The 25,623-nt window shown below is 41.7% G+C and overlaps 1 protein-coding gene across 1 annotated transcript in view; it reads left to right on the forward strand.

Annotated features, from left to right (window-relative positions):
- The window catches only part of LOC119815260 (guanine nucleotide-binding protein subunit alpha-14), a 149,231-nt gene that overhangs the window by 79,024 nt on the left and 44,584 nt on the right, over positions 1 to 25,623 (forward strand). The window contains exon 2 of the mRNA XM_038331414.1: positions 22,565 to 22,749. Coding sequence (XP_038187342.1) covers positions 22,565 to 22,749 — 185 coding nt within the window. The remainder of the gene's footprint in view (positions 1 to 22,564; positions 22,750 to 25,623) is intronic.

The raw sequence follows: 25,623 nt of genomic DNA on the forward strand, positions 1-25,623 counted from the left end.
TGGAACTTGTTGTGTAGACAAGACTGGCCTTAAACTCACAGAGATCTGATTGTCTCTACCTCTGGAGTACTGGTACTAAAAGTGTACACTACCACTGATAGGCAAGGGAAATTTAATTTTTCATTTGCAAGTTGTTATTGGGTATAGCTTCTAGGTTAGGGATCATTTGTATTTATTTAGGAAATTTTTTTCATTTCTTATGTATACATGTGTATGCATACACATGTGTAGGGGCCCATGTTGGAGATCCTGCCTTTTCAAGAACTAAGAAAACCACAAGGAAAACAAGAGAGTATTTAAATAAATGATACCAGAAAACAGAAAGAGTAACTTGTGGGAGTTGGTTTTCTCCTTCAACCATGTGGTTCTAGGGATAGAATCCTAGGTCATCAGGCCTCGTGACCAGCTCCCTTAGCTACTGAATCATCTTACTGGCTCCAACTTTGCATTTGTAAAAGAGAAAGAAAAAAAGGAACTGGAGAGATTGCTCAGTGGTTAAGAACACTAGGTCATCTTCCAGAGGACTTGGGTTCAATTCCCAGCACTCACAATGCAGTTCACAACCATCTGTAACTCCAGTTTCAGGAGACCCATTGAGTGCCTTCTGCTGACTTCTGTGGGTACTGCACACATGTGGTGCACAGACACGTGTGCAGATAAACATCCATATATATGAAATAATATGAAAAAAGTTAAAAAACCCACAAAAATATGTAACTCGAGGATGTTAAAATGGAAATTAGAGCCCAGGGTAATGAACTCCATGTATAGAGCAGTTTGGAGAAAGACACATTTGTAAAGATTTAGGGTGGAGGCAGAATGCACTCAAGTGCATTTTACAAGCATTTATGACCAGAAATCATGCCAGAGCCTGCCAAGGCAACAAACAGTATGTCCTAAAATTTGATTTGTAATAAATGGCTTTTTAGATGAATAATATAAACATTTTGCTATATTAAAGCTCTTCTCTAATATGGTCTTTGTGTTTTCATGGTGAGTCTTATGTGTTTATATTAAAATAACATGGATCTCCCCAGTGAAGTGTTAAATACTCACCTTAAGTTCTTGAAAGCTGTTGATCATTTAACTTTTTGTATATCAGTCTTTGATTTGGGGTTCATTTCCATATGCCATATAAGCCTGTGTTTTGCATTTGTTTTTTTTTTTGTTTTGTTTTGTTTTTTTGGGTTTTTTTTGGTATGGCTAAGATCTAGTCGCAGCACACAGAAATAACCCTTACTGAGTATATCAACATAGTACAGGGCACACACAGTTTCTCTGTAAGAATTTCTCTCTTCCTTCTCCCCATCTCTGTCTCTGGCATGGTCATGCCATGCTAATAATTGAGATTTTACTAATTTATTAATTACAAATAGTTTTGAAGTTTTTCTAGATAATGCATGAGAACTGCCAGCTTCCTAGCGCTGCTTTGGGATTTTCCCATTGGATCATGTCTTACCAGATAACTGACAAGGCTTCAGGAGTAGGGAAGGTGCCAAGAGCATAAGTCTCAGCTGGAAGCAGCTTCAGAGCTTGTTGACCTGATGACTTGTGGTCACTTAGATCGGATGAGTGGATGAGCGGCAAACTGTGTGCATGGCAAGATGCCAAGTTTAGTGTCTGCCCCAGAGGTTCTTCCTGGGAAACAGGAGCAGGCTGAGGTGGACAGAATGAGTCTATGTCAGCCAGGGGTTCACTAGGTGTCATGCTCCAAATGAGTTAAGGTCTTGCTCCGCTGTAGGGCAGAGTTTGATTTACTCTGATTTTAGTTACAAAAAAAGTTCAAAAGTAGAGATCAAATCCTTGAAGATCCCCCCAAATCCAGATTTTGAAAAAGAATGAAGAAAGAGAGAAGGCTAGAGAAGAGCTGGTGAGTGTGTGCCAAGCTGTGTGGCAGGACAAGAATGATTGGCAGGACCAGGATGATTGGCAGGACAAGGATGATTGGCAGGACAAGGATGATTGGCAGGACCAGGATGAATGGCAGGACAAGGATGGTTGATCTTGGCTGTCTATAGATTTTGTAGACACAAATTCTGAATGAAGCATACTAAAAGTTTCTCAGCTAACTTAACAAAGGAGCTGATTTTTTTCTTTAGATCAAAGATGGAAAAAGAACAGCAATTTGGTCTGTAGGATGGAGAGGCAGAAAACTAAGCTGATTGCTGGGAAATGCTGCCCATTTGGACAGACATATATGATTGAAAGTAGAAACCGAACTTACAGTAGCATTATCCATCAGGGAAATTTTCAAGAAAGAAAGAAAAGAAAACACAGTGTGTGAAGCTAATGGTGGGGGCAGCATTTTATTATGTAGATTGAAACCTGGAATTCATTTTGTTTCTCCTGAAGACAACTTGGAAAAGCCCTGCCAAAGTTTTGCATTTGGTTCTGTTTGGATTTCAATGTGGAGATGATGGTTCAATTATAGAAGATAAGATAGGCTGATAAAATAACTACTTTCAAGATAGTGTAAGCACACTTTGATAAGTATTGTCAAACTGACTTGTAGCAATGCATTTGGAAGTCAGAGCTGTAGTATGGTAATGGTTATTTTGAAGTAGATATTGTTTTCTACATAACCACAGAACTTCATTCCTGATTTTCCGGGGCATTTTAGCTAATCCAGAAATACTAGCTAATTAGGGTAATTGTAGTATATTTAACCAGCAATAGGTACCATGTTTACATGCTTGCAAAATCTCTCTCAATTTTTAAACATCGCGACTGAAAGGCAAAGATTTGATCTGTTTTTAGCGTATCATTCTTATTTAGCTGAGTCTTTGCTGGTTCTGTCTACACTAGAACATACCCAAACTATAAAACATGCCCTGGATAAATGTTGAAAAGGAGTAGATCTGGCTATTGCTACTTATTTCTTCAGCTTGAGTGCATACTGGGCACTTCCAGGATGTGGAGAATAGCGGATGTGAGCCCTGGCTGGTGTCTTCACTGACCCTTGCACCCACAGAGCAGAGAACTTTATTCAGACTTTGTCTAGCATGCCCAAGCTTAGTCTACCCTGCCTCACAAACATCCATCTCTTGTCTCCAGGCCTATGGAAATGTACCCCTCTTTTCCTCAGGTTGGGGACAGGCCTGTATAAGTCCCATAGATGAATGAGCTCAGGGTTTTGTATAGTGAAGTTGCAGGGTCTTGAGTGCCTTTAAGAGCAAGGCCGGAAGTTGAGGAGATAGTATAGACTACACAGACACACACCCACTTGGCTCTGTAGCTTCTTTGTTCCCTTGAGTGGGGAGAAGATGAAAAAGGACCACAATCAGATACTCCCTTACCTCACTACAAGAGGGGCATTTTGACAAACCCTGGGACACAGGAGCATCCACAGACTGCTGTTGTTTCTCTGAGTCTTGAACTTCTCTTTCTTTTTTTTTAATTTTAAAACTTTATTTCTGCAAAGCCAATCAAGAAGTGTTGAAAGGAAAATGTGTAAAAGTCATCCTTGCATATTTGGGAACTTCAGCAAGCATTTAAAAGTTTGAGAAGATGAGGACTTTTAAAACAGTTGAATCAAAGGCAATGCCTAGCAGTGTATATTTTAAAACAATCATGATGTTCTTTCTTAAGCAGCATTCCTTTTCTCTCTAAGAGCCACAGTGTGATACAGTACACAAAAGCTCACTTGCAAGTGCTAGAATCAAAGGGTAAAGAATGCCAAAGCAGCCCCCTTACATTTCCTACTATACAAGGCCTTTTCAGTGCTTGAGAAATCAAGCATCCATGTGGCAATGCATTCAATAGAAACACCTCTGAGAGCCTTGAACTTCTCAGCCAGCAAGCATCTGAATGTCTGTCCTGTGCAGGTAGGTGGTTAGCCTAGGTATTTGGGAGGGCACAAAGCACAACACTATTTGTATTCCAGTTGTAGCTGAGATGAGAACATTTTCAAAACCACCAATAATTAAGAGAGAATGGACGGCCCGCAGTTACCAAGGAAGGGAGTTAGGGGTGAAATGGAGCAGAGTGGTCTGGAAGGGAAGACATCTGGTTTCAGGGCCCTAGGTGGCAATCTTAAATGCTGCCTGGGCTGGAGCAGTCCTACAAATGTGTGAATAATCTCACAAGACAGCAGAGACCAAAGGCAGGTGTGGGGGGTGCGTGCTGAGCAGGAGAAGAATGTGTGTCTTAATAGAAGGCTTTCAAATTAAGAGAGTTGAATGATGCTTCCACCAAAGTAAAATGGAAATTGGATCATTGCATCCAAACTTGGATCACTGGTAAAGAAATTAAACTGGCACTGCTACATTGGCACAGAAGCTTAAAGCCTGGTGCTGGCTCACCTTTATTCCTCAAATAATTTAGCTAAGAAAATATCATCTAGAAAATAAATGTAACTGGCCACGGTGGTGCATACCTTTAATCCAACTTTAAGATGCAGAGGCAGATGGATCTTTGTGCAGTTGAGATCAGCCTGGCTTGCATGGTGAATTTCCATGCCAATCAGGGGTGAAATTTAAAAATCAAAAGTATGATAGAAAATGTTAAGGAGACAATTGTTGAACATGCTAGAAAAAGTCCAAATGGTGCTTGCAAGGAAGATATATCAGGCTCCCTCTTCCTCCCATGATGGAGGATACAAATGCTGACTACAATGGGAAGGAGTTCCTAGTTCCTAAGTGAGGAACTATAGTCAGTAGATGATGTCTGGAATGAGGGAAGTGAGTTTCCTTAGATGTTGTGACTCCTGGGAGATCTCTATGCACCAGTAGATGATCCCACACCCAAAAGTATACGGCCAACACAAATCTGAGTCAGTAGGTTGTTTAAAAAAAAAGAAAACACAAAGTTAGAGTACTAGGGAAATGGAGGCAGATCTTGGGGGAGTTAGTTGAGATAGTGATAAAAGTATATTGCATGAAATTGTCAAAGAATTAGTAATTTTTAAAATTTATTACATTTATAAAATGTGTAAGAATCCCGTCACTCTTGTGACTTCTGTGAAAATCCCACCATGACTAATAACTATTCTAGCTAACATGTATATTAGTGTGAAACAGGCACTCTAGGGGTTGCTCAGTACTGTACCCCCTAAATTCATGATGGGTTTAGAACATGACTATATGGCCTTCTTTATAAATAAGGTCTTTTTGGGTGTGAGAGTGTGGTCCTCAGAGTAAACTTAGTTGGACCTGAAATCCAAATGGCTGTAGCAAGGAGGCCACTTGTTCTTCCTGGATAGCTTAGGCCCAAAATAATTACACAGAAACTGTATTAATTAAATCACTGCTTGGCCCATTAGCTCTAGTTTTTTATCAGCTAACACTTGCATATTAATTTAACCCATTTCTATTAATCCATGAATTGCTATGTGGCAGTGGCTTACGGGCAAAGTTTCTGCATGTCTGACTCTGGTGGCTCCATCACACTTCTCCAACTCCACCTTCTTTCTCTCATACTATAGGCCAAGCCAGTTTTCTTTATTCAATAACCAATAAAATCAACACATAGACATAAGGACCTCCCACACCATTTCCCATCTTTTGTTTAAACAAAAAGGAAGGCTTTAACTGTAACATAGTAAAGTTAATATAACAAAACAGGTATCAAGCAAGAATTACAGTTATAATATTTACATCTATTTTATCTTTTATCATAATTAAAGAAAACTATAAGTTCTTCAACTCCATCAAAGACTCCAGAAGGATATAATATTACCTGAGTAAACAGGAAATGCATTGTAAGCAACTTCCAAAATTCTAGAATTGACAGAGACATCTTGCTGCCTGGAAAGTCACCCAAAATTCTTCATCTTCAGCCTACCTTTCCATGAAGCAGGAAACTTCAAAGACAGTTCCGCCTATATTGGCAGTTTGTCAGTCATTTTCTTTTGTATCTTGCAGAATGTCTAGCAGAGTTTTTTTATAAAGCAAGAACCTCAAAGGGCCATCTCACCTTTAGGCAAGTTCAGCAGTCATTTCTCTGTGGGTCCTGCATATCCAGTTAAACAGTCCAGGCAAGAGCAGTTTCTTGCCCAAATGGCTAGCAAACTCTATAAGGAGCCTCTTTGATACCCATCTTCCTTTTGAAGTAATTGGTGCTGCCAAGAGCAGACATGTCTCACTGTCATGAAAAGTCCTAAATTCTTAAAACATTTTAAATGCCATATTCTGAAGGTCTCTGAAAGATTTGAAGAATAACTATTTAATACATCCCTGAACATCTAGAAAATCTAACTAACATGACTACAAACTTGACTATTATAGATAATTATCTATTAACTTATATTTCTCTATTATACATTGCATTTTAAAATGAGCTACACAAACACAATGACTTAATCAAGATCAGAAATACATATAACAAAATTGACCTTAAATTTGTACCAATAAACCAAGATCCATACCAATGCAAATCATTCATATCTATATCATATTCCCCTTAAATGTAAACAAACACTTAATAGACAATATTTGGGAATATGGGCATAGTTTCTGCAAACTGGTTCCTGCTATTTACTGGGCAAAGTATTTTTGTGGGAGTGTTTACAGCAACCTTTCAGGGGGTCTTGTTCCATCAAACCATATTGGTCTGGAAGTAATCCACAGGTTCTCATCTTCTGTGGAAACAAGAGAAGAACCTCTTTTCCAAAGTAACATATCCTTAGATCCATATTTTGAAATCAAGATACCTTTAAGATTTATTTTTCAGTTTAACTTAGCAGCTCAATTAATGAAATGTCTCTCTGTACTGAGCTTTTTCACAGTCAAAAAATTCAAAGAAAACACAATAGCATACATAATCCAGACTCTCTGTGAATTTTCCATTTTTATGTGGTTTGTTTTTCTTTACTTTTTTTAATCTATGACTGTCTGTACTCTGTGTCTTTAAAGACTTTACCTTTTTAAAAAAACATTAACTTCATTTTATGACTGTTCATACTCTTTTTCTTCTCTCTTTCAAGCCTATGTACATTTATCCAACACTATGACTTATCTGGATTTGTCTCTTTTGCATATCTATAATTCTTTACTGCCCAGGAGCACTTTTTAAAATGCTAAGTGCATCTTAGAACTTAAGCTGTGCCATTACCATGGTATATAAGGTACTGCCTGCCTGCCCACCCCACCCAGTCCAGTAGGGCAGAGCTGCTAGCACCTCTGAGAGTCACGCATACTGCCCCACTCTTAGACACATAGCCAGTCTATGTCACCGTTAAACAAGCTGCAGCAGTCTGCTCACAAACCCCATCCAAATGCTCTGTCTTCCAAAAGAGCCAAAGTTCATGCTAATAGCACTGCCCATGGCTGAGAAGCTGCCATTTTGAAACCACATGGTTACTACCACTGAATCAGTAAGACCTCTCTTAAAGGAGCTGCGGCACACTGCCAGCAAACAGCAAGAAGCTGTGTTAAACTCTGTATTTTTGTGTCTAGAATTTCTTTTCAAGCTCTCTCAGGTTTCACATGGATTTAGTCCACCACGTTGGAGTGCCAATTTGTTGGAAAGAGGCCACTTGTTCTTCCTGACTGCCTGGCTAGCTTAGGCCTGAAATAATCACCAACAATTGTATTAATTAAAGCACTGCTTGTCCCATTAGCTCTAGTTTCTTATTGGCTAATTCTTACATATTAATTTAACCCATCTCTATTAATCTGTGGGTTGCCATGTTGCGGTGGCTTACCAGCAAAGTTTCTGCATGTCTGACTCTGGCAGCTCCATGGTAGTTCTCCAACTCTGCGTCTTCCTCCCATGCTATAGGCCAGGCCAGTTTTCTTTATTCATTGACAATAAAATCAACACATAGACATAAGGACCTCCCACACCACATAAGAGTGATATAAAATGTGAAGATCAGCACATAGGAAAGTGACCAGAGCTCAGGATCATCAAGTACTGAGACACACTAGAGCAGGGAGAGAAGCAGGCAGCAGTCTCCCTCTGTGGGAGAACAAATCACCATTATTTTAAGCCACTGGCTGTACTGCTTCATTACAGCTTAAGACCATTTTACAAATTTCTCTACTGTTATTAAAAGTGCCACAGAGTTACTAACCTCAAAGATTACAGTTCCTGCTTGTAACTTTGCCTCCTAAATGAGGTGTCTCCCAAACTAATACCCTGGCTCCTTTATCTCTGTTCCCACAATCATCTCTCTTATAGTTGTTGCAACTAGTGTATGAATTCTTATTTCTACATTAACACCTGATTTTAATTCTCCTAGTAAATACTAACTGGATGATCTTATTATATACTCATTTTTTTTTTCAAGAAAGAGTTTGTCTGTGTAGCCCTGGCTGCCCTAGAACTCACTCTGTAGACCAGGCTGTTCTCGAACTAAAAGGTCAGCCTGTCTCTAGTGTGCTGGGATTAAAGGCTTGTGGAAATCAGGATTCAAAGTGTTTAAATGACTTGCCTTAGGCTATGCTAGCATGCTGAAAAGACAGGCAGAGGTCATAGTTCTCATGTGCCCTTAGCTTCACTGAAACATTGTCACCCTCAAATTGATGGCCTTGCCATTGTTATCGTGCTGTTTCACGTTCTTTGGGTCATGAGGACAGTCTGTATCATAGGGAGAAAATGAAAGTCAGACTGCTCAGACCATTCTTCTATGCTTCCTTATACATCTATGTTGCTATGGTGGGGCAGTGCCAGCAAATGACAGGAAAGAGAACAAAGAGCTTAGTCCTTATGACAATAGACTTGCTTTTATGTTTAGGAGCCTTTGGGGCCACATTGACTTTAGTTTCAGTGGAAAGTCCCCACCCCCACACACACCTTTAGCAGACCACTGGATAGATAATGAATATAGCTAGTAACCATCTTTGTTTCTTTTTCTATTGTTGTGATAAAACAACCCTCACAAAACCTATCAGGCAAAATGGTCCAGGCTCTTGCCATCCCTCCTGGGTACCTCACAGAGCCAGAAGATAGGACTCTACTGCTGAAGGTGCTGGACACCCTGGTTGCAGGATGGTGGCAAAACCAAGCTTGAGGCCACCTGGAAACTTCCTCACTGCCGGTTAGCTTTTATCTTACTGAAAAATATTATATATTGCATCATGTCCCTTGACTCCATGCCCGTACACTATAGCATGACATGGCCCAGGCACCCCTTCCCCTACAAACTTGCTGACTGTAACCTAACCCACTCTCCGAGGATGGCTCTCCTTGCTGCCTATGGCCTTATCTGACAAGCATAGTGTATGTGTGCTTTCTAAGGCCTCTATTTTACTTCCAGCTTTTAGGATTCTAAACTGCCACACATAATCAGGTATCCCCACCCTTTCTTGAAATCTTAGTGGAAGCCTCTCTGATGCTATAACTGAACTGTGCATGTCAGCAAAGCCAGAGTCATGTAGATAATGCCAAAGATTGCCACCAACACAAACTGTACCTGGACCTACTTGAGCTATGACTTTAGTAGCATCTAAGTTTCCTGATAGCTAAAAGGCAGGAAACAAATTCTTGGGTGTTTTGGGCTGTGCAGAGCTATCTCTGTGTGTAGGGTCTCTGCAAACACCAGGGTTGGCGAGTAATGATCCACGTGAGGCAAGAAGGAAATCCAGTTCAGCCCAACTTAGTTAGCAGTGTTGGGTCAAACTTCTAGAATCTATCCCCAGGTGGTTTATTTTAGCCATATTTAAGCATAAAATAATAAAATAAAATAATAATAAAAATAAAATAAAAATCTTCCTGATGATAATAACTCACTCCTGTTTGTAGAACAAAACTTAAGTCATGTTTACATTGAAACTCTTTACAAAGTACATACGTCTTCATTTTCCCTAAAGATGGGTTCTGTTGACTCAGAAACAATGCTCAAGATAAGGGTCTAGGGAGAATGGTTGAGACAAAGATTAATCATCTGTGGGAGTCAGGAGTGGCCTGGCCCTACAGATAACACAGAAGGTACCTAGGCTGTTGTAAAGTACATGTGACATCTCCGGTAAGGATGGCTTTTGTTGACTGAGAAGCAACACTCAAGATAGAGGTATAGGGAGAAGAGTAGGGATAAACAAACATAATAGTCTGGGGGATTCAAGTGTGGCCTGGCCCTGTAGATAGATAACACGGATCACCAGGCAATTAGCTACGTCTGTTCCTAGCTTCCCAGGCAGCAGGCAGGTAAACATCTTCCTTTGAAGAGAAACATTAAATGCTTGGCGTTCCTGGTTTCCTCAGAGCTAATCTGGGTGCGAAGACCTTGAGCCTTCTACACCTCTAGGTTCTCTTCTCAAATGGAGGCCTTTGAAACACGTTTTCATTTTGATACCCTTGAGCCTGTAATGGTGTCCCCCTGATTTCTGAGATACATATCTATTGTATTTTTCTATTGTACCAATGTAAAACATGTAGTTTCTCTTCAGTGGTGTGCACCTCTTCAGTAACCACAGTATCCTGGATGCACCTCTGTGTACCTTGCTTTTCTGACCAACATTTGAATTAATTTAAAAATTCTTTGGTGGTTTCATACATGCATATAATGAATTTTAGTCATTTCCACTCCATTCCTCTCATCTTCCTACAAACCTTCTACTTCCCAATATACCTCCATGTCTCCTCTTGGTATGTGACCCAATGTGTTTATATCTGCTTGCATAGCATGGATGAGAAGTTATTTACCAGTGCATAGGTGGTCTATCAGTGGCTACACAGGTGGTCTATCAGTGGCTACACAGGTGGTCTAGCAATGGCTACTCCACTGAAGAAAATGACACTCCTAACCTTACAACCATTAATTACCAATAATCCCTCAGTGTGAGGGAAGGCTTCATAGACCTTCTACCACCCACAACAAAACATTGATAGGCTCCAAACTCCTGAAATTTTCACATAAAGACTCGCAGGAAGTTCCTGAGTACAATGGCCATGTCCTGTCTGGAAGATATTTTAGCTGCATGTTTCCCCATCCTCTGCTCTTTGGTTTCTCTGCCCTTCCTTTCATGAGCTTAACCTGTGGATTTTTCAAGGTTTTGTTCTCTGTTTGCCTTTGCTCCAAATTCCTTTTGCATATTTAGCTGACAGCATCTAGTGAGGGAGGAATGGGAAGGGGAAGTGATGTGATTACACTATAATATCGAAACTGAAAGAAAAAGGCACCTGGTATTACCCACACAGTGTCCTGTACCTATGCTGCTTGTGAGATCAGTCTGTCACCTGTAACCATAATTTCCTAGAAGGATCAGGAAAAGGACAGAAAGGAGCCATGGCCATTGCCATGCTGACACAGGAGCGAATGCTAGACCAGCCAATAGAGAGAGTGAGCACTAGGCCAACCAATAGAGAGAGCAAACACTAGACCAGCCAATAGAGAGAGAAAACACTAGACCAGCCAATAGAGCTAGCACTTGACCATCCAATAGAGAGAGCGAGCACTAGACCAACCAATAGCAAGTGAGCACTAGGACAGCCAATAGAAAGAGTGAGAAAGCAAGCACTAGACTTTCTTTGAGCTTTGTCAGGATGGCTTTTTCTGTCTTCATTTCCACCAACACTTTCTCTTCTGAGCTAACACTAGAATCATCCATTTTTGCTTAACTTTTAGCATTCTAGTCTTTTCCTATCCTGTTCTTCCCAACTTCACCTTCCCCTCTCAAGCTACTTTTCCACATCATCCAATATTTACAGAAATCTACACCTTGGTAGCCATTTTCTAGGTTCCACTCAATCAAGTCAGAATTAGTCATCAAAGATAAACCTTTAGATTGTTTGTGAAAATAAAATAAATATATTTAAGAGGCTTTTTTGGATATCAGTGAGAGGCATGTCAACTGATTCTCAAGTGTTTCCTTCATGAAATAAGAAGATACGACAAATGTCACTGTAATGGTAAATGAAGGTGTAGAAGTGACAGGGGGACGAGACTGAGTGTCTTCCAGGAGGCTGGGAGTGTGTGAATGGCAGTACCAGACCAGTGTGGGAATGACATGGATGAGTTGGCCAGGCTGTGACCAGTCTATGGGTCAGATAAACCCAAATATGGCAAGGCCCACATTTCACGTGAGTGTGTGGTCTTGCAAGTAGTACCACGTCATTCCCCTGCGGCTCAGATCTCATACTGGACCCTTCAAAGGTAAATTCATGTGTGTGGTCACAATGGCAGAATGAAAATCCTGTGCCTACTCGTATAGGTATCAGTCTGAATACGATTGTTTCAGATTACTTAAAGAATTCCAAGGGGAATTTTAATTTTTTTGAAAACCTTTCTAAGGTAGATGATAGAACACTGTACTTCTATAGACCTGCCTACGGGAGTCTTGGGTTCTCATTGTTGCCATCACCTCATGTCTAGTTACAGCAGCAGCAGGTAGCAGTGTTTGATTAACTAGTGTTTATTTCATTTGATTTGAATTTATCCTGGGGTGAAGGACTATGGCTACCTTGACCATATGTGCTTCAACAGAATCTCATGGTGTTTCAGAATGGTTCCTTCATCTCCTTGCCTACACTCATGTGGACTGAAGGATATTATTTCTCACCTGTTTTTAGGGCTTCTGACTTTTCCTTGATACCTTGTTTCTGCTTTTCCTCCACTCTCAATATGAGCGAATGTCCAGTTTTGGAGCAGCGGTCACGATGTACAAGGGCAGTTCTGACTGCAGGCTCGCTTAGAGTCCGCCTTCCTAGAGTTAGCGCCCGGCAGCTCACAGGCTGAGCACCACTGCCCACCAGTGCCCTGGAGTTAGGATTTCTCAGTGAATGTTATTGGAAGAATGGGGGGAGCTGCTAATTTTCAGAAGCAGCACTGATGTTTTGGAGGTCCTAAAACCATTCATGAAAACACATACATTTGCCCTTTTCATAAATCCATCATGAGTCAGTCCCATTCAGCAGAAGGTGAATTCATGATCTCATAAGAGAAATGAGTGATGCTAATGGAGTCTCTGGTATTTTCTCTGTTAGCCATAAAACATATCAGGAGCAGATTCTCTTTGCCATTGATGTGATTTATTCATTTCTGGGGAAAACTAATGGCGGTCTAGAGAATACTTGTTGTTGCAAACAAGTATTATATTACTTTCCCAGGGTCTAATAAATGAGCTGTTGACATGGAATGAGCTATACTGAATACCTTTTTTCTTTTATCCTTTATGGTGGGTGTGGGAGTAATGTGAAGGCCCAGGGTCTTACTAAGTAGCCCAGGATGGCCTCAAATTTACAACCCTCTTGTGATAGCCTCCTGAATAACCGGATTACAGGAATGTGCCACAAGAGCAACTAAATTGTGTAGCTCTTTGCAGGAGGATTAATGTTTGCCCATCACAAAGATCTCTGGACCATCTAACTGCATCCAAGAAATGAATATAAATCGTGCCAAATGTTTCCTGATATAAAATAATTAATACTGAGTTAAATGCTTGTATTGAATTTTTAGTGGATCCCACCTTTATCACATTATAAAGATTTGATTATAGAATAAATAGCTAGAATGAAAGCTCATCTTGAAGTCTCTCTATATTTGAGCTCTTAACTGCATTAATAGCAACTGTGGCAAGTGTATTGTTTTCTGTACCTTTTACAAACTAAGAATTCAAAGTCCTTGTGTTTAAAAGATCACTGTGTTGCCCTTTAGTTTTGTTTGCTCTAAGAGTGAGGGAGCTGGAGGTATGACTCGGTGTTTAAGAGTACTTACTGTGCTTGTTGAGGACCCAAGTTCAATTCCCAGCACCCACATGTGGCTCCGTCCATAAGAACCATCCATAGCTCCAGTTCCAGCAGAACTTCTTCTGACATGCATGTGGTACACAGACATAAGCTCAGCCAAACAATCATACACATATAATTATTTTAAAAATCTTTAAAAACAAAACTTCTCACAGATACTTAGACTTGAAAGTATGTCTTAATCAAACTGATATCCATGATGACACAAAGTCAAGGGTTATATGTTTGCTTTTGATATCAGTCGAGGGACCGATTCCTAGACCCCTCTTAGTTGTCAAAATACACTGCACTTGTGTCTCCTGCTGTTAAATAGTGCTGTTTTTGTATAAACCTGTTCACAGGTTCTCATGTGCTCTAGCAAATCTCTGTATTAGCAATAATAACCTGATGAGGTGGGAATGTTCCTTAGGTAGTCATTATATGGCCGTGTTTGGGGACTAATGATAAGAAAGGCATCTATGTGTCAGTATGTCTGAGGATCTTTTACATATTTTGTTGCAGGTTTGTTTATTCTGTGGAGGTGTGCATGTGGCACTGGGTGCCAATCAATTTATAATTAATGTAGACCTCTGTGTGATTTCTTTGGGACTTAACTGCAGGAACTGGGCAGAACAGAAACCCCAGTCAACAGATTTCTAGTTGATTGAGTCCATGGATGTTTCATCTGTCTCTGGGAGGGGCTGCTGGGCTTAGGATCATGGCTTTTCTTGTCTCATCCATAAAGATAATTGGTCATTTTAGTAAATTCAAAAGTGATACAGTGTATCTTGAATTCTCCATTTAAAAAAGTCTTTAACCGTCTTTTAGGTTTCATCGCTTAATTTCTTTCAGCTTCCCCCTTTTTGTTTTAAAAGCCTCATGGTATCCTCTTTGTCTCAAAGAGTCATCGTGAACCTGTCTCCAGTTGCTTCCAGTTCCGCTGTTGCAAGAGACATCTCTCCTCCTCCTTTTACGGTTAAGAACAGTCAGTCCTCCAAGAACAGAAGCTAGGGAAGGTGCTGTGGTTTTGATGGTGACATGAGGCTTGGGCAGAATTGAATAAGTGAATCTTATTGCTTCTTTAAAAATATTTTCTCCCCGGGAATGGAAGAGTAGAGCTTGGGGGCCCAGATATTTATTCGTGAGGCAATGAGTTTGGAACTTAGTAGAGAAATCCATCAACTCAACTGAACGTGATGCCTCTGCTGGAGCATTTCTGTCCCAGGTGGATTCCATTAGGGATTCCCTACAAAGGGCCCTGGAGCAGTCTTTCTATCCAGCCCACAGAAACCTCTAGAATATTGGCCACAAATGCATATTCCCAGGTTCTTACCAAGGCCATTGAAACTTGGCTGAGGAGGGGCAGAGAATCTACATTTTAATGAGTCCTCCAATCCTTGGGTTTACTTTGCATTTGGGGAGTGTTAGGTCTATTTTACTAGTTGGGGCTTTTGGGGAGCCCACCATCCAGCTCCCAAATAAATCATACATGGAGACTCATTCTTACTTATGAATGCCCAGCTTTAATTTGGCTTATTTCTTGCCAGCTTTTCTTAACTTAAATTACCCCGACTACCTTTTGTCTACGGGCTTTTTTCCTTCCTTCCTTCCTTCTGCATATCTCACTTTCCTTCTTACTCTGTGGCTGGCTGGGTGGCTGGGGGACTGGGTGATGACTGGCCCCAAGTGTCCTCTCTCCTTGTTTTCTAGTTGCTTGTCTCCTTCCTTGTTTCTCCTTCTATTTATACTCTCTGCCTTTTGTCATGTTTAAGCCACAGCTAGCCATAAGCTAGCCCCACCTATCCTTGCTCCTGCCTCACTATTGGCCATTCAGCTCTTTATTAGACCTTGGGTGTTTTAGACAGGCAAAAAAAAAAAAAAAAAAAAAAAAAAAAAAAAAAAAAAAAATCACAACTTCACAGAGTTAAATAAATGCAGCATAAACAAAAGTCACATGCCGTAAAATAATCTTCCCCCACAGAGGAGTTCTTTGAGTTTTCCCAGAATTTGCATCTTTTCTCATAAACCCGTATCTGCTGAATGGCATCACGATCCTACGCAGCAGCCCATCCGCTGCAGAAACTGCCACTGCCCAAGGTCAGGCCAGGCTGGAGAGGAACAAACAAAGTTACAACACCATCCCCTGGCCAGGCCTCTGCAGCTAGAACCACTCGCTGTGGCTTAAAGATAACAAAAGGCATTTTCCGAGCTTATTTTTCTGGGCTGCACAAAAGGTTTGTCATAGAACCCGAGCTCCACATGGTGCTTGGCACCAGGTCTTTATCAGAAAGCCAAGCACCAGGCACCTGGCATGGGGAAGCTGGCTGTGCCTCTCTAACAGGTCCTCCCCCTCTAGGCAACCCTCTCTCTACTGCTTTCCAAAAGGGAATCACCATGGAGGCCTACAACCCCCAAATACCCATTCCTGAATAGATTTCAGGTTACTAGTGTGTCCTGTCATGAGAATAAGGCCCTGTTCATAAAGGGCCCACTTGGCCACACTGGACTTGTTCCTATTGATAATGTAGGTTAGGAGACATCCTCACCTGTCTTCCTTTTTTTATAAACTTTGTTTTACTGTCTCCAGTGTCTGCTATAACCCTAAACTGAGAACACTGGCTTCTGGGAGGCGGGGCTTGCGGGGTGAGGAAACACTGTAAGCCACTGTCTGCCTCAGTGGCTTCATTAGCTCCCTGCCTTAGCTCCCAGAGCCAGTTTTTCTGGATTCTGGGTAAATTCTAGAACAATCGATTTTCTGTTTGTGTGTCTTTTGTCTATTATTGTAAGGATTTATTAAGGATTTATTTTGCTTTCGCCTCTGTTTCTTCCTGGCTCTTGAAAGCAACTCCCCTACCCCCCATATGGGTCTTCCTGCATTATTTGAAATTAAATTAAAACTTTAACCTCGTATTGCTTTCTCGATCCTGGAACTGTAGAGTCTTAGTGATTTTGGACATTTTTGTTGGCCCCTTTTCAGTTACATGTGTTTGTAGCCTTGCTATTTTATATCTAGGTGAGATTCCTGGGTGGAATTTCAGAGGCCTCTGGAGAAAGAAGGGTTAGGGATCAGGAGAGAATCTTGGATGAAGAGTCGATGACAATCCTATCTAGAAAGAACAATCCTTTGTGAGAGGTTCACAGAATGATGTGCCTATATAACTGGAATGAGAAGAGCTGTTTCTGCTCGAATATTGCCAAGTCATAGGTTTTATTATATTTAATTTGATTGTCACACACAATGCGGGGTTTTCATGTCCATAAAAACTTATTTGAACAACAGATAAAGCAAAATATTAGGTAATCGAACAGGTGTTATATGGATATGCCAGAATCATAATATTCTTACACACATGACTGAGGCTTAGGACTCAGATGACTGGGCAGTGAAGTCATGAACACTACTATATAAAAGCTCCCAGCCCTGCAAGGCCAGAGGCCCCAAACTCTCACCCACAGTCAGCAGGGAGTCTGCAGGAAGAATAGAACATGCATTATCTATACGGCTGTGCTATATGTGCTATGACAGAACAGCAAGAGACACATGTCCGTTTACACAGCTCTGAGTGTCCTGGTCGAAGAAAGTTAAGCTCTTACTTAAAGGGCAAAGGGAGGAAAACTCCAGAGTGGAGCTTCAGACTTGGGGGGTTTCGATGCTGTCCTGCTAAGAGGTAAGTAATCAGTGACAGAAAGGCATAGAGGTCCTTTGGTGAATCTGTGACTTGCCTGAGTATCTTGCCAGCAGTTATCCATTGACCTTAGTATGGAAGGCTGTAGACAGACTTTTCTCTTCTGACCAAGTTCCCAAATAACCACATGGAGACTTCTTATTATGAAAGCTCAGCTAATAGCTTAACCTTGTTTTTAACTACTTCCTATAATGTAAATGGACCCATTTCTAGTCATCCGTGTGCTGCCTGAGGCCCGTTTACCTCACCTACATACTCACAATCCTGCTCGCTCTGCATCTCCTGGCGACTCCTCCGACTTCAACCTTCTTCTCCCCAGCATTCTCTCCGCCCTGAAAATCCTGCCTAGCCATCGGCTGATCAGATTTTTATTAACCATGAGAGCAACACATCTTCTCAGTGGATAGAAGGATTATTCCACAGCAGAAGGCAGCTGCCGTAAGATGAGGATAAGCAAGCAGCTCACACAAGCAGGCTCTTGACACAGAGAAGAATTGAAAACTACGGACACGCCTAGTTAAATGATGGTCATATGTTCTGAAAAACACATTAGGCAGTTTTGCCATTGTGCGAGCACAATAGAGCATACTTACACAAGCCTAGATGATACAATCTCTACCTGCCCAGTCTGTGTGTATAGTCTGCAAATCTATGCAACACACCACTGTCCTGAATACTGCAGGCAACTGTAACACAGTGGTATGTGTGCATCTGAGCCTATCTCAGCCATAAACAGTGACAACACAGCATGATGGGAATTTTCAGTTTCATTTTAATCCTAGAGCCTGTCATGTGTATGAATGTTTGATATAGTTCACCATATATGACACCCGTTGTGTAGACTGGTATTTCTTTGTTGGCTGGGATGTCATGTAGTGGCTTATGACTCTACTTAGCAGCCATCGTTGGATTTTATTTTCAAATATGGAAATGCCGAAATGGAAACTAAACGGAGAAGCGCTGATTCCCTGTGCCGTTTCCTTTATTTGTACAGAAAACTGAAGCTAAAAATGGACCCAGATTCAGACCCAGGCCAACACTAGCACGCTGCTCAAACTTGAACAACCTGCTTAATCTTGATGATTCTTTGTTTCTCCTTTGGAGAAGGATGGCACCAGCCGGATTGTGTGGCAGCTTCAGTGACAGTGAGAGCAACCCACCAACTGATTTCTGTTTTCTCCATCATGGCCTTCAGTAATCAGCATCATTCAGTCTCTTCTTTGCCTCCAACCCATCTGATTTTGTTGTGTGTGTGTGCATGTGTTTAACTGAACAACTGCCATTTGAAGCCAAATATTTAAAGACTATTAAGCACTTTTTCATTTAATCTTAAAACTATTCTAAATATTTTTAATGGCCAAATACAGAGGAAGAAATCAGTGGCTTTTGAAACATTTATGACTGGCTTTGGCCTTCTGTAAGAGAATGACCTCTGCTCCTGGGAGCTTCCTTATCTTGCTGCAGAATTTCTTGCTGTCCTGAGTGAGTGTTCTGGCTTCAAGGTTACAGTTACAGCTTGCTGAAAGCAGTTAAACAGTCTCCACGTTCACATTAGCTTCCTCATCTGTAAAACACAGGACTACCAAGGTTCTTTTGGGATGAACTGACACCAGACAGGAAGTTCAGCCCTGCTGGGTTGAAGAGAATATTGTAACCCCTGGTGGGGGGACACACCCCAGAATCCTGTGGGAATCAAAATCTGGTCTGGCCTAGAACTTTGAAGAGCCAGGCTATGACAGTAAACTTTAGGAGAGGGGTCTGTACTCTGTTCAGCTTTTGTTCAGTTCTTTAGATGGAGACAGGAGAACCCAGTTAATACAAGAGTGGAACAGCAGAAAGAAAAGCACCAACACTGACTCCACAAGGCCATGGGGAGCTTCCCAAGAAGGTTCTGAGCACATCCCAGCAGGACCTGGGCAGGCTGTATCTGCACGATGGTGGTTTGGCTGGGGTTTTTTAGTGTGTGACTGGACTTAAAAATTTCCCTTATTAGGCTGATATCACCAGGTCCTTTGGTTTATGAACCAGGTCTTCTCTGACAATAGAACCTGTCAAAGTTCAAAAGAATCAAGTTCAGGTCTTGCTCACTATGTGTGCTTGGGGACTTTACATAACCAGTCCATAGCCCAGAGTTCTCACCTGCCTACTGCATATGGCCGTCCTTATTTCGGAGTGCTTCAAAGATGAAAGGAGATGATTTGGGTAGAGTCCCCAGCATTGTGACCACTTTAATATTTGTCTATATCAGCATCCAGTTAGCACTCAGAAGAGGTCACTTAGCAGAGTATGGCTCCTTCTAGGGTTTATCTTTGCTTCTCTATGTGTTTGGAGTCCTTTGACACACTTGGAACACAGGGCTGGGCACAGAGAATTGGCATATCCTCTTTTCCCATACATTGGTTAGTGTAGATAAGGGGTAATTTGGTGGATTTTTGAAATATCTTGTATTTGGAAAAACTTAAGAGATTTGCTATTCAGAAAAGGATGGCTGAGTGCCCTGTAACATGGACACACCTTGAGGATGCTACCTGAAATATGCCAGCCACAAAAGGACAAAGGCTGTATAACTTCATGTAGGGTAGGTGTCAGGAATAGTCAGACTGGCCAAGCAGAAAGGAAGGGAGTTTCCCAAGGCCAGGGTGGGGCTCGGTTTTGTAGGAGTGAAAGGGGTTGACAACTGATTGCACAGAGCTGAATTTTTTAACAGGGCTGGACTGAACTGTCCAGTTAAAGATGCTTAAGAAGGCGCCTGGGGAGATGATTCAGTCAATACAGCACTTGCTGTATACGTCTGAAAACCCGAATTCCTGTCTCCAGCACCCGTGTGAAAAGCCAGCACAGTAGCACATGGCTAAGATCCCAGAGCTGGCCAGGTGGAGGCAGGTGAAGCTCTGGACTTGCTGGCCCTCCAGCTAGCCTTGCCAATTCTGGGAGAAACCCTGACTCGGAAAATTAGGTGGAGAGAAATCGGGCAGTGGTGGCACATACACCTTTAACCCCAGCCTGGTCTTCAAGAGCTAGTTCCAGGGCAGATAGGGCTATTACACAGATACAGCCCTGTCTCAAAAGAACAAAAACAAACGAACAGAATTAGGTGGAGAGCGAGAGAGGAGGACGACTGACATCAAGCACTGCTCAATATTTATCTTAATAAATATGGTACCAAAGTGGCACCAAATGCCAGGTACCGTACCATGCACAAAGAAAGCCAGTCCTGGTGTAATGGTTAGTATTACCAACTTGACACTGAGGGGGGCAGGCCTTTGGGTTTACCTGCGAAAGATTGTCTAGATTAAAGCTAGCCTGTGGTAACAGCTGTGAGGGAGTATCTTGATTAATTTAATCCAAGTGGGAAAATCCATCACAGTTGTGGGTAGGTGTATTCCCTGAGTGTTAAACATCTTGATCAGGTAGGGAAGGGCAGGCAAGGGCAAGAGTAAAGGCCAGGAAGAGGGATCCACCAGTGTGAAGGGCTCCGGAAGGAGCCGTATGAGGGAGGACCAGCATGGCTGGAGTAGAGAGTGTAGAACTGCCCCAATAAGGAAAGGCCGCTGAGGGCAGAGGCCCACAACACCACCAGGTCTTCTTGCCCACCTTTGTCTGTCTTGAGGGGAAGGGAACACATTGAGGGTTTAATGAAGAAACAAATGGAAGAACAAGTGGGTGTGATCTGACGAAATCAATCCTAAATATTTGTTTTAAACAGAAGAATCATAACATATTTTTGTGTCACGTGGGCCTTAGCTCCAGCCTTAATCACAGTTTCGGAGCCCTGGTAAGGTGTGCAGGGAAGCCCATGTAAGCTTATGTTGGGAGCAATGAGACCCCAGATCCTGAATTTCTTGTAATCCCCTGATCTGAGTGTCTAGAGCTGCTTTGAGCATGAGACCTTCAGGAGTTCCTGATGGCAGAGTAGTTTCTGGTGGGTTTGGCTGGGGAGTGGCTATCTCTATATAATCTGCCCCTGAACACAATAAAGGGGGCATTCTTGGGGAATTCAAGGATGACTCGTGCCTCTGTCTCTCTGTGTGTGTTTGTGTATTTTAACCTCCAGCTCCTTGCCCGAATCTCGCGAACTGGGTCCCAGCGCACCGAACACAGACACTGGGGCGCAGTGCGCAGCAAGCTTAAAGGCTGCTGACTTTAATCAAGTTGGTAGCTGTTATGTACTCTAGCCTTCTACTCCAGAAAACACATCTCTATAAGTAACACATGGCATGGATGTGACTAAGAGTCAATAAAGTACCAGAGATGATGGAATTGGATGGCAGTTGTACATCTGGGTGTGGTGTTGAGACACTGGGAAGTTAGCTACTATAGAGGGTCACAATTAATCATTTCATGAAAAATAATCTTTGACCTTTGTTATGGCCAAATTTTATGATTTAGTTGAGCTTTTCACATAACATTGCCTTTTGTCAAAAATACTACTAGATAACTATTCTCTTTGTAACAAATTATGAAATGCACTTTGCGTTTTGAAAAGTACATTTATTTAGAGGATATAGCATGAATAATTTTAGTTTGGAGATAGTTTCCTTCATTTCAACTGGAAACTTTATAAACTAAACTGTTAATAAAAATTTTAAAGTAGCATGTAGATTTGGAAATCAACTATGACTATCTCATATAGTTGATTCCATTTATCACAGACAATATTAGAAAATGTTTGAGCTTCATTGCATAAATATTTTTACTACTTTTCTAGCAGAATCTCAACCTGAGAGATATATGGAATCTTGGCATCCTGTTTTCTATATGTCATGTCTGGATTTCCCTGTGCAATAAAGATTAATGGGATAGTTCAATGATTTCTGCTTCTTGGTGCCACAGGCCACTGTTAGGAGTTTTGGAGACCTTGTGAAATATAGACTGGAATAGGAGCAGCAGCAATCATACAGACGCTGGGCATCACTCAGAATGATGTTCCATTGTGCAAAGACCCAGTACATGTTGGCAAGTTAATTATCCTCCTCTTCTCCAAGTGCTTCTGCTGCTCAGATCCTTCCTGCACACTGACGTCACCCCGTCACTGTCAACGTCAATATGAGCAGCAAAGCCTCAGTAAGAAACACGGTTCTTGTTTCAAAGACTCGAGGAAAGGGAGATGGGAAGACTTTTCCTGGGGCTTGGGATGCACTGTCTCATAAAGCTTCTGGTAGTCTCTGCAAGCCCATTGCCCCAACCTGTTACCCATGGTGTGGACTCCGCTACCAGGGTTTCAGGGTGGGAGTCTGTCCACTAACTGTTCTTCACTCATGTTTTTCTCTTAGGAACTGGCGAAAGTGGGAAAAGCACCTTTATCAAGCAAATGAGGATAATCCATGGGTCTGGCTACAGTGATGAAGACAGAAAGGGCTTCACCAAGCTGGTTTACCAAAACATATTTACCGCCATGCAAGCCATGATCAGAGCAATGGACACCCTGAGAATACAATACGTGTGTGAACAGAATAAGGTACCATGCTTGGAGGGTTGGCTCTACCTGTGAATGTACACTTTCCTATTGGGGTCAGTGAAAGTCTGAACAAAAAGCTTTGCTGAGTGCTTTGGTTGAATGCCAAGTACTTAAGGTCCTTACTCAGTACTGGAAGAGCTACTTGGGCATCTAATGGATTTAGTTAGTCCTGTTGGTCTTATGTCTGCCACAAATTTTTTGAAGGAAATGATGTTATGTGATGTACAGGGAATCTGGAACTCAGACATTTGTTGAGTTTGCTCATTTTAGGAACTAGAAAAAGAAGATGCCATTTTCCATTTGAGTCGAGAGACCCATTGTTTGCCTCCATGGAGAAACGAGGATGCTGGTTTTACAGCATCTAGCTTTTCAGACATTCTTGGTCTCAGGAAATACTTTCACTGATGCACTAGAGACTACTGACAGAAATTGCTGGGGGTTGTTTGTGTTGGGAGCTGGCCCTTCTTGGGAACTAAGTGACATTTTATGGAAGCAGTTCTGGTGTCCCAGCTAGCAAAGTGCTCTCATGATGTGAGCATGCCAAGCTGATACTTGCCTTCTGCCACCACTGGTCTTTAGTGATACAAATCTCCTAACAATGAAGGGAAAAGGCAAGGGGGCGGAAGTGGCAAATAGAATTGCCTATGCAACTTCGGAACAGATTGGAGTTTATTTTGAATCCAGATTAGAAATAAGAGTTTTTAGCCAGGTGCCTATAATTCTAGCATGTGGGAGAGAGAGAACAGGATTGTTAGTTTAAGGCCAGCTTGGGCTACATAGTAACCTGACTTTTAAAAATGAAAAATGAGCCGGGCAGTGGTGGTGCACGCCTTTAATCCCAGCACTCGGGAGGCAGAGGCAGAGGCAGACGGATCTCTGTGAGTTTGAGGCCAGCCTGGTCTACAAGAGCTAGTTCCAGGACAGGCTCCAAAGCCACAGAGAAACTCTGTCTCGAAAAACCAAAAAAAAAAAAAAAATGAAAAATGTCTTTATTTCAAATAATCAGTACTGTATTATGAATGGCACGGTGATAAAGCAATTCTGTGTCAAATGAATCTCTTGTGAATCTATTTAAAAATGATGTCAATGCTAACAGTGCAGGGCTCCATGAGTTTTAGGATGGATAATTCTATCAGCAACTGTGGTACCTGTAAGCATGTGTATCTTCTATGTCAGGCAGAACATTTCAAATCAACTAAAAAATTTAAAATTCATTCTTGGCAATTCTTTATTTAGTATACAATATGCACCAAATTGTTGATACCTTCCCGTTGTTGGTTCAGCTCTCTTATTTACCATTATGAAGGTGATTCTCCTCTATAATTTCCTTACAGGCTTAAAGGTCATATGAAGAACTATGTCTTGACTATAATTTCAACTTCCAACAGTCATACTGGAAGCGTGTGGGCTGAACTAGTATGCAGAAATGTGGGAGGTGCACGCTAAACTACTCGGGATGCTGTAGGCATGGCTGATGCTGATGTACATACACATTCATTGCTTTTTAGTACATGTGCTATCTTTTGAAAGTGTGCAGTCCACTGACACCCTAGATAGCATCCTAAAGCCAGGCTTTCTGTGGAGATTTCAGAGTCTTTCAGAGAGGAAGTGAGGGGGGAATGGCCCCCTGGTGATTTCCTTCCTATTGCTTTCCCTGGCTACAGACTGCAGTTTCTTTGTTGGTCATAGTAGAGTAGCTGGCTGAAGCCTGGGCTCAGGAGTGGGTTTATAATCAGAACAACTGGTGAGAAGGCTCGTGTGTAAACCAGTGTTGCTTCCCTTGGTAAGAATATTTGTAAACCCTAATCAGATTTGGTAGTCAAAACCTCTAGGTTTCCGTTTTTGTTTGGTTTTCCTTCCTGGTCTCTTAAACGTGCTCTGAGTTCATATTTTAAATAGGAAGATTATATGGGGCTTTGACATTCCATCACGTTCTCCTGCTCGCTTGGTCTCTGCTCTTTTCCTTAGGCCTCTCTGCATGTCTGTCTCTCTGTATTCATTTCTTCAGGGTGCAGTGACCATGTACCTCAGTCAGGGTGCCTACAAAAAAGAATATTCTCTTACAACTCTGGATGCCAAATAGCAAGGTTAATTGGTACCAACTGGAGGTGTTGGGAAGAAATCCGTTTCCTGCTTTTGCCCTAGAGTCTGTTACTAGAAGTCCGTGACCTGTGTTGGCTTGCCCATGTGTTCCTTCAGTCTCTGTGTCTGTCACAGTCTCTGTGTCTGTCAGCACATTGTCCCCCTGTGCATCTGTGTGCTCACATAGTGGTGTCCTCTCTGTCTGTTTTCAGATTTGTCTCTTATTCAGTCATCTCTAATCAAGGATGACCTTAAGTACCTCCCAGTGACACCATTTCCAAATCAGATTGCACTTTGAGGAGCTGGAGAGATGGCAAGTAGTTAGGAGCACTGATGGTTCTTCCAGAGGACCCAGGTTCAATTCCCAGCACCCACATGGCAGCTCACAACTGTCTGTAACTCCAGGCCTACAGGATCTGACACCCTCACACAGCAGATATGCATACAAGTAAAACACCAATGTATACAAAATTAAACAAATAAAAGAAAGAAAGTACCAGATCTTGAAAGAAAGACTGCACTTTGAAGTTCTAGGTACATTGATATTTAGTGGTAACGCTAATCAACAGTGCGGCCTTCCCTGTGTGCAGGGTACATAAGCAAAATAAATGCTTTCCAAATTAAATTGCCCCTAAGTGATGTAAGTGGATTAGTGGGCAAACTTGGAACCAAAAATGGGTTTCTTGTTTATTCTATTATTTGTTTAGGTCATTTTCTTCCATCCTTTCCTTAATGTTTCTCCGTTGTCTGTTATTAATTCTAATAACTTTCTCTGTGAGCTAGTTATGAATC

This window comes from Arvicola amphibius, chromosome 1 (assembly GCF_903992535.2).
Source record: "Arvicola amphibius chromosome 1, mArvAmp1.2, whole genome shotgun sequence".
Classification (NCBI taxonomy): domain Eukaryota; kingdom Metazoa; phylum Chordata; class Mammalia; order Rodentia; family Cricetidae; genus Arvicola; species Arvicola amphibius.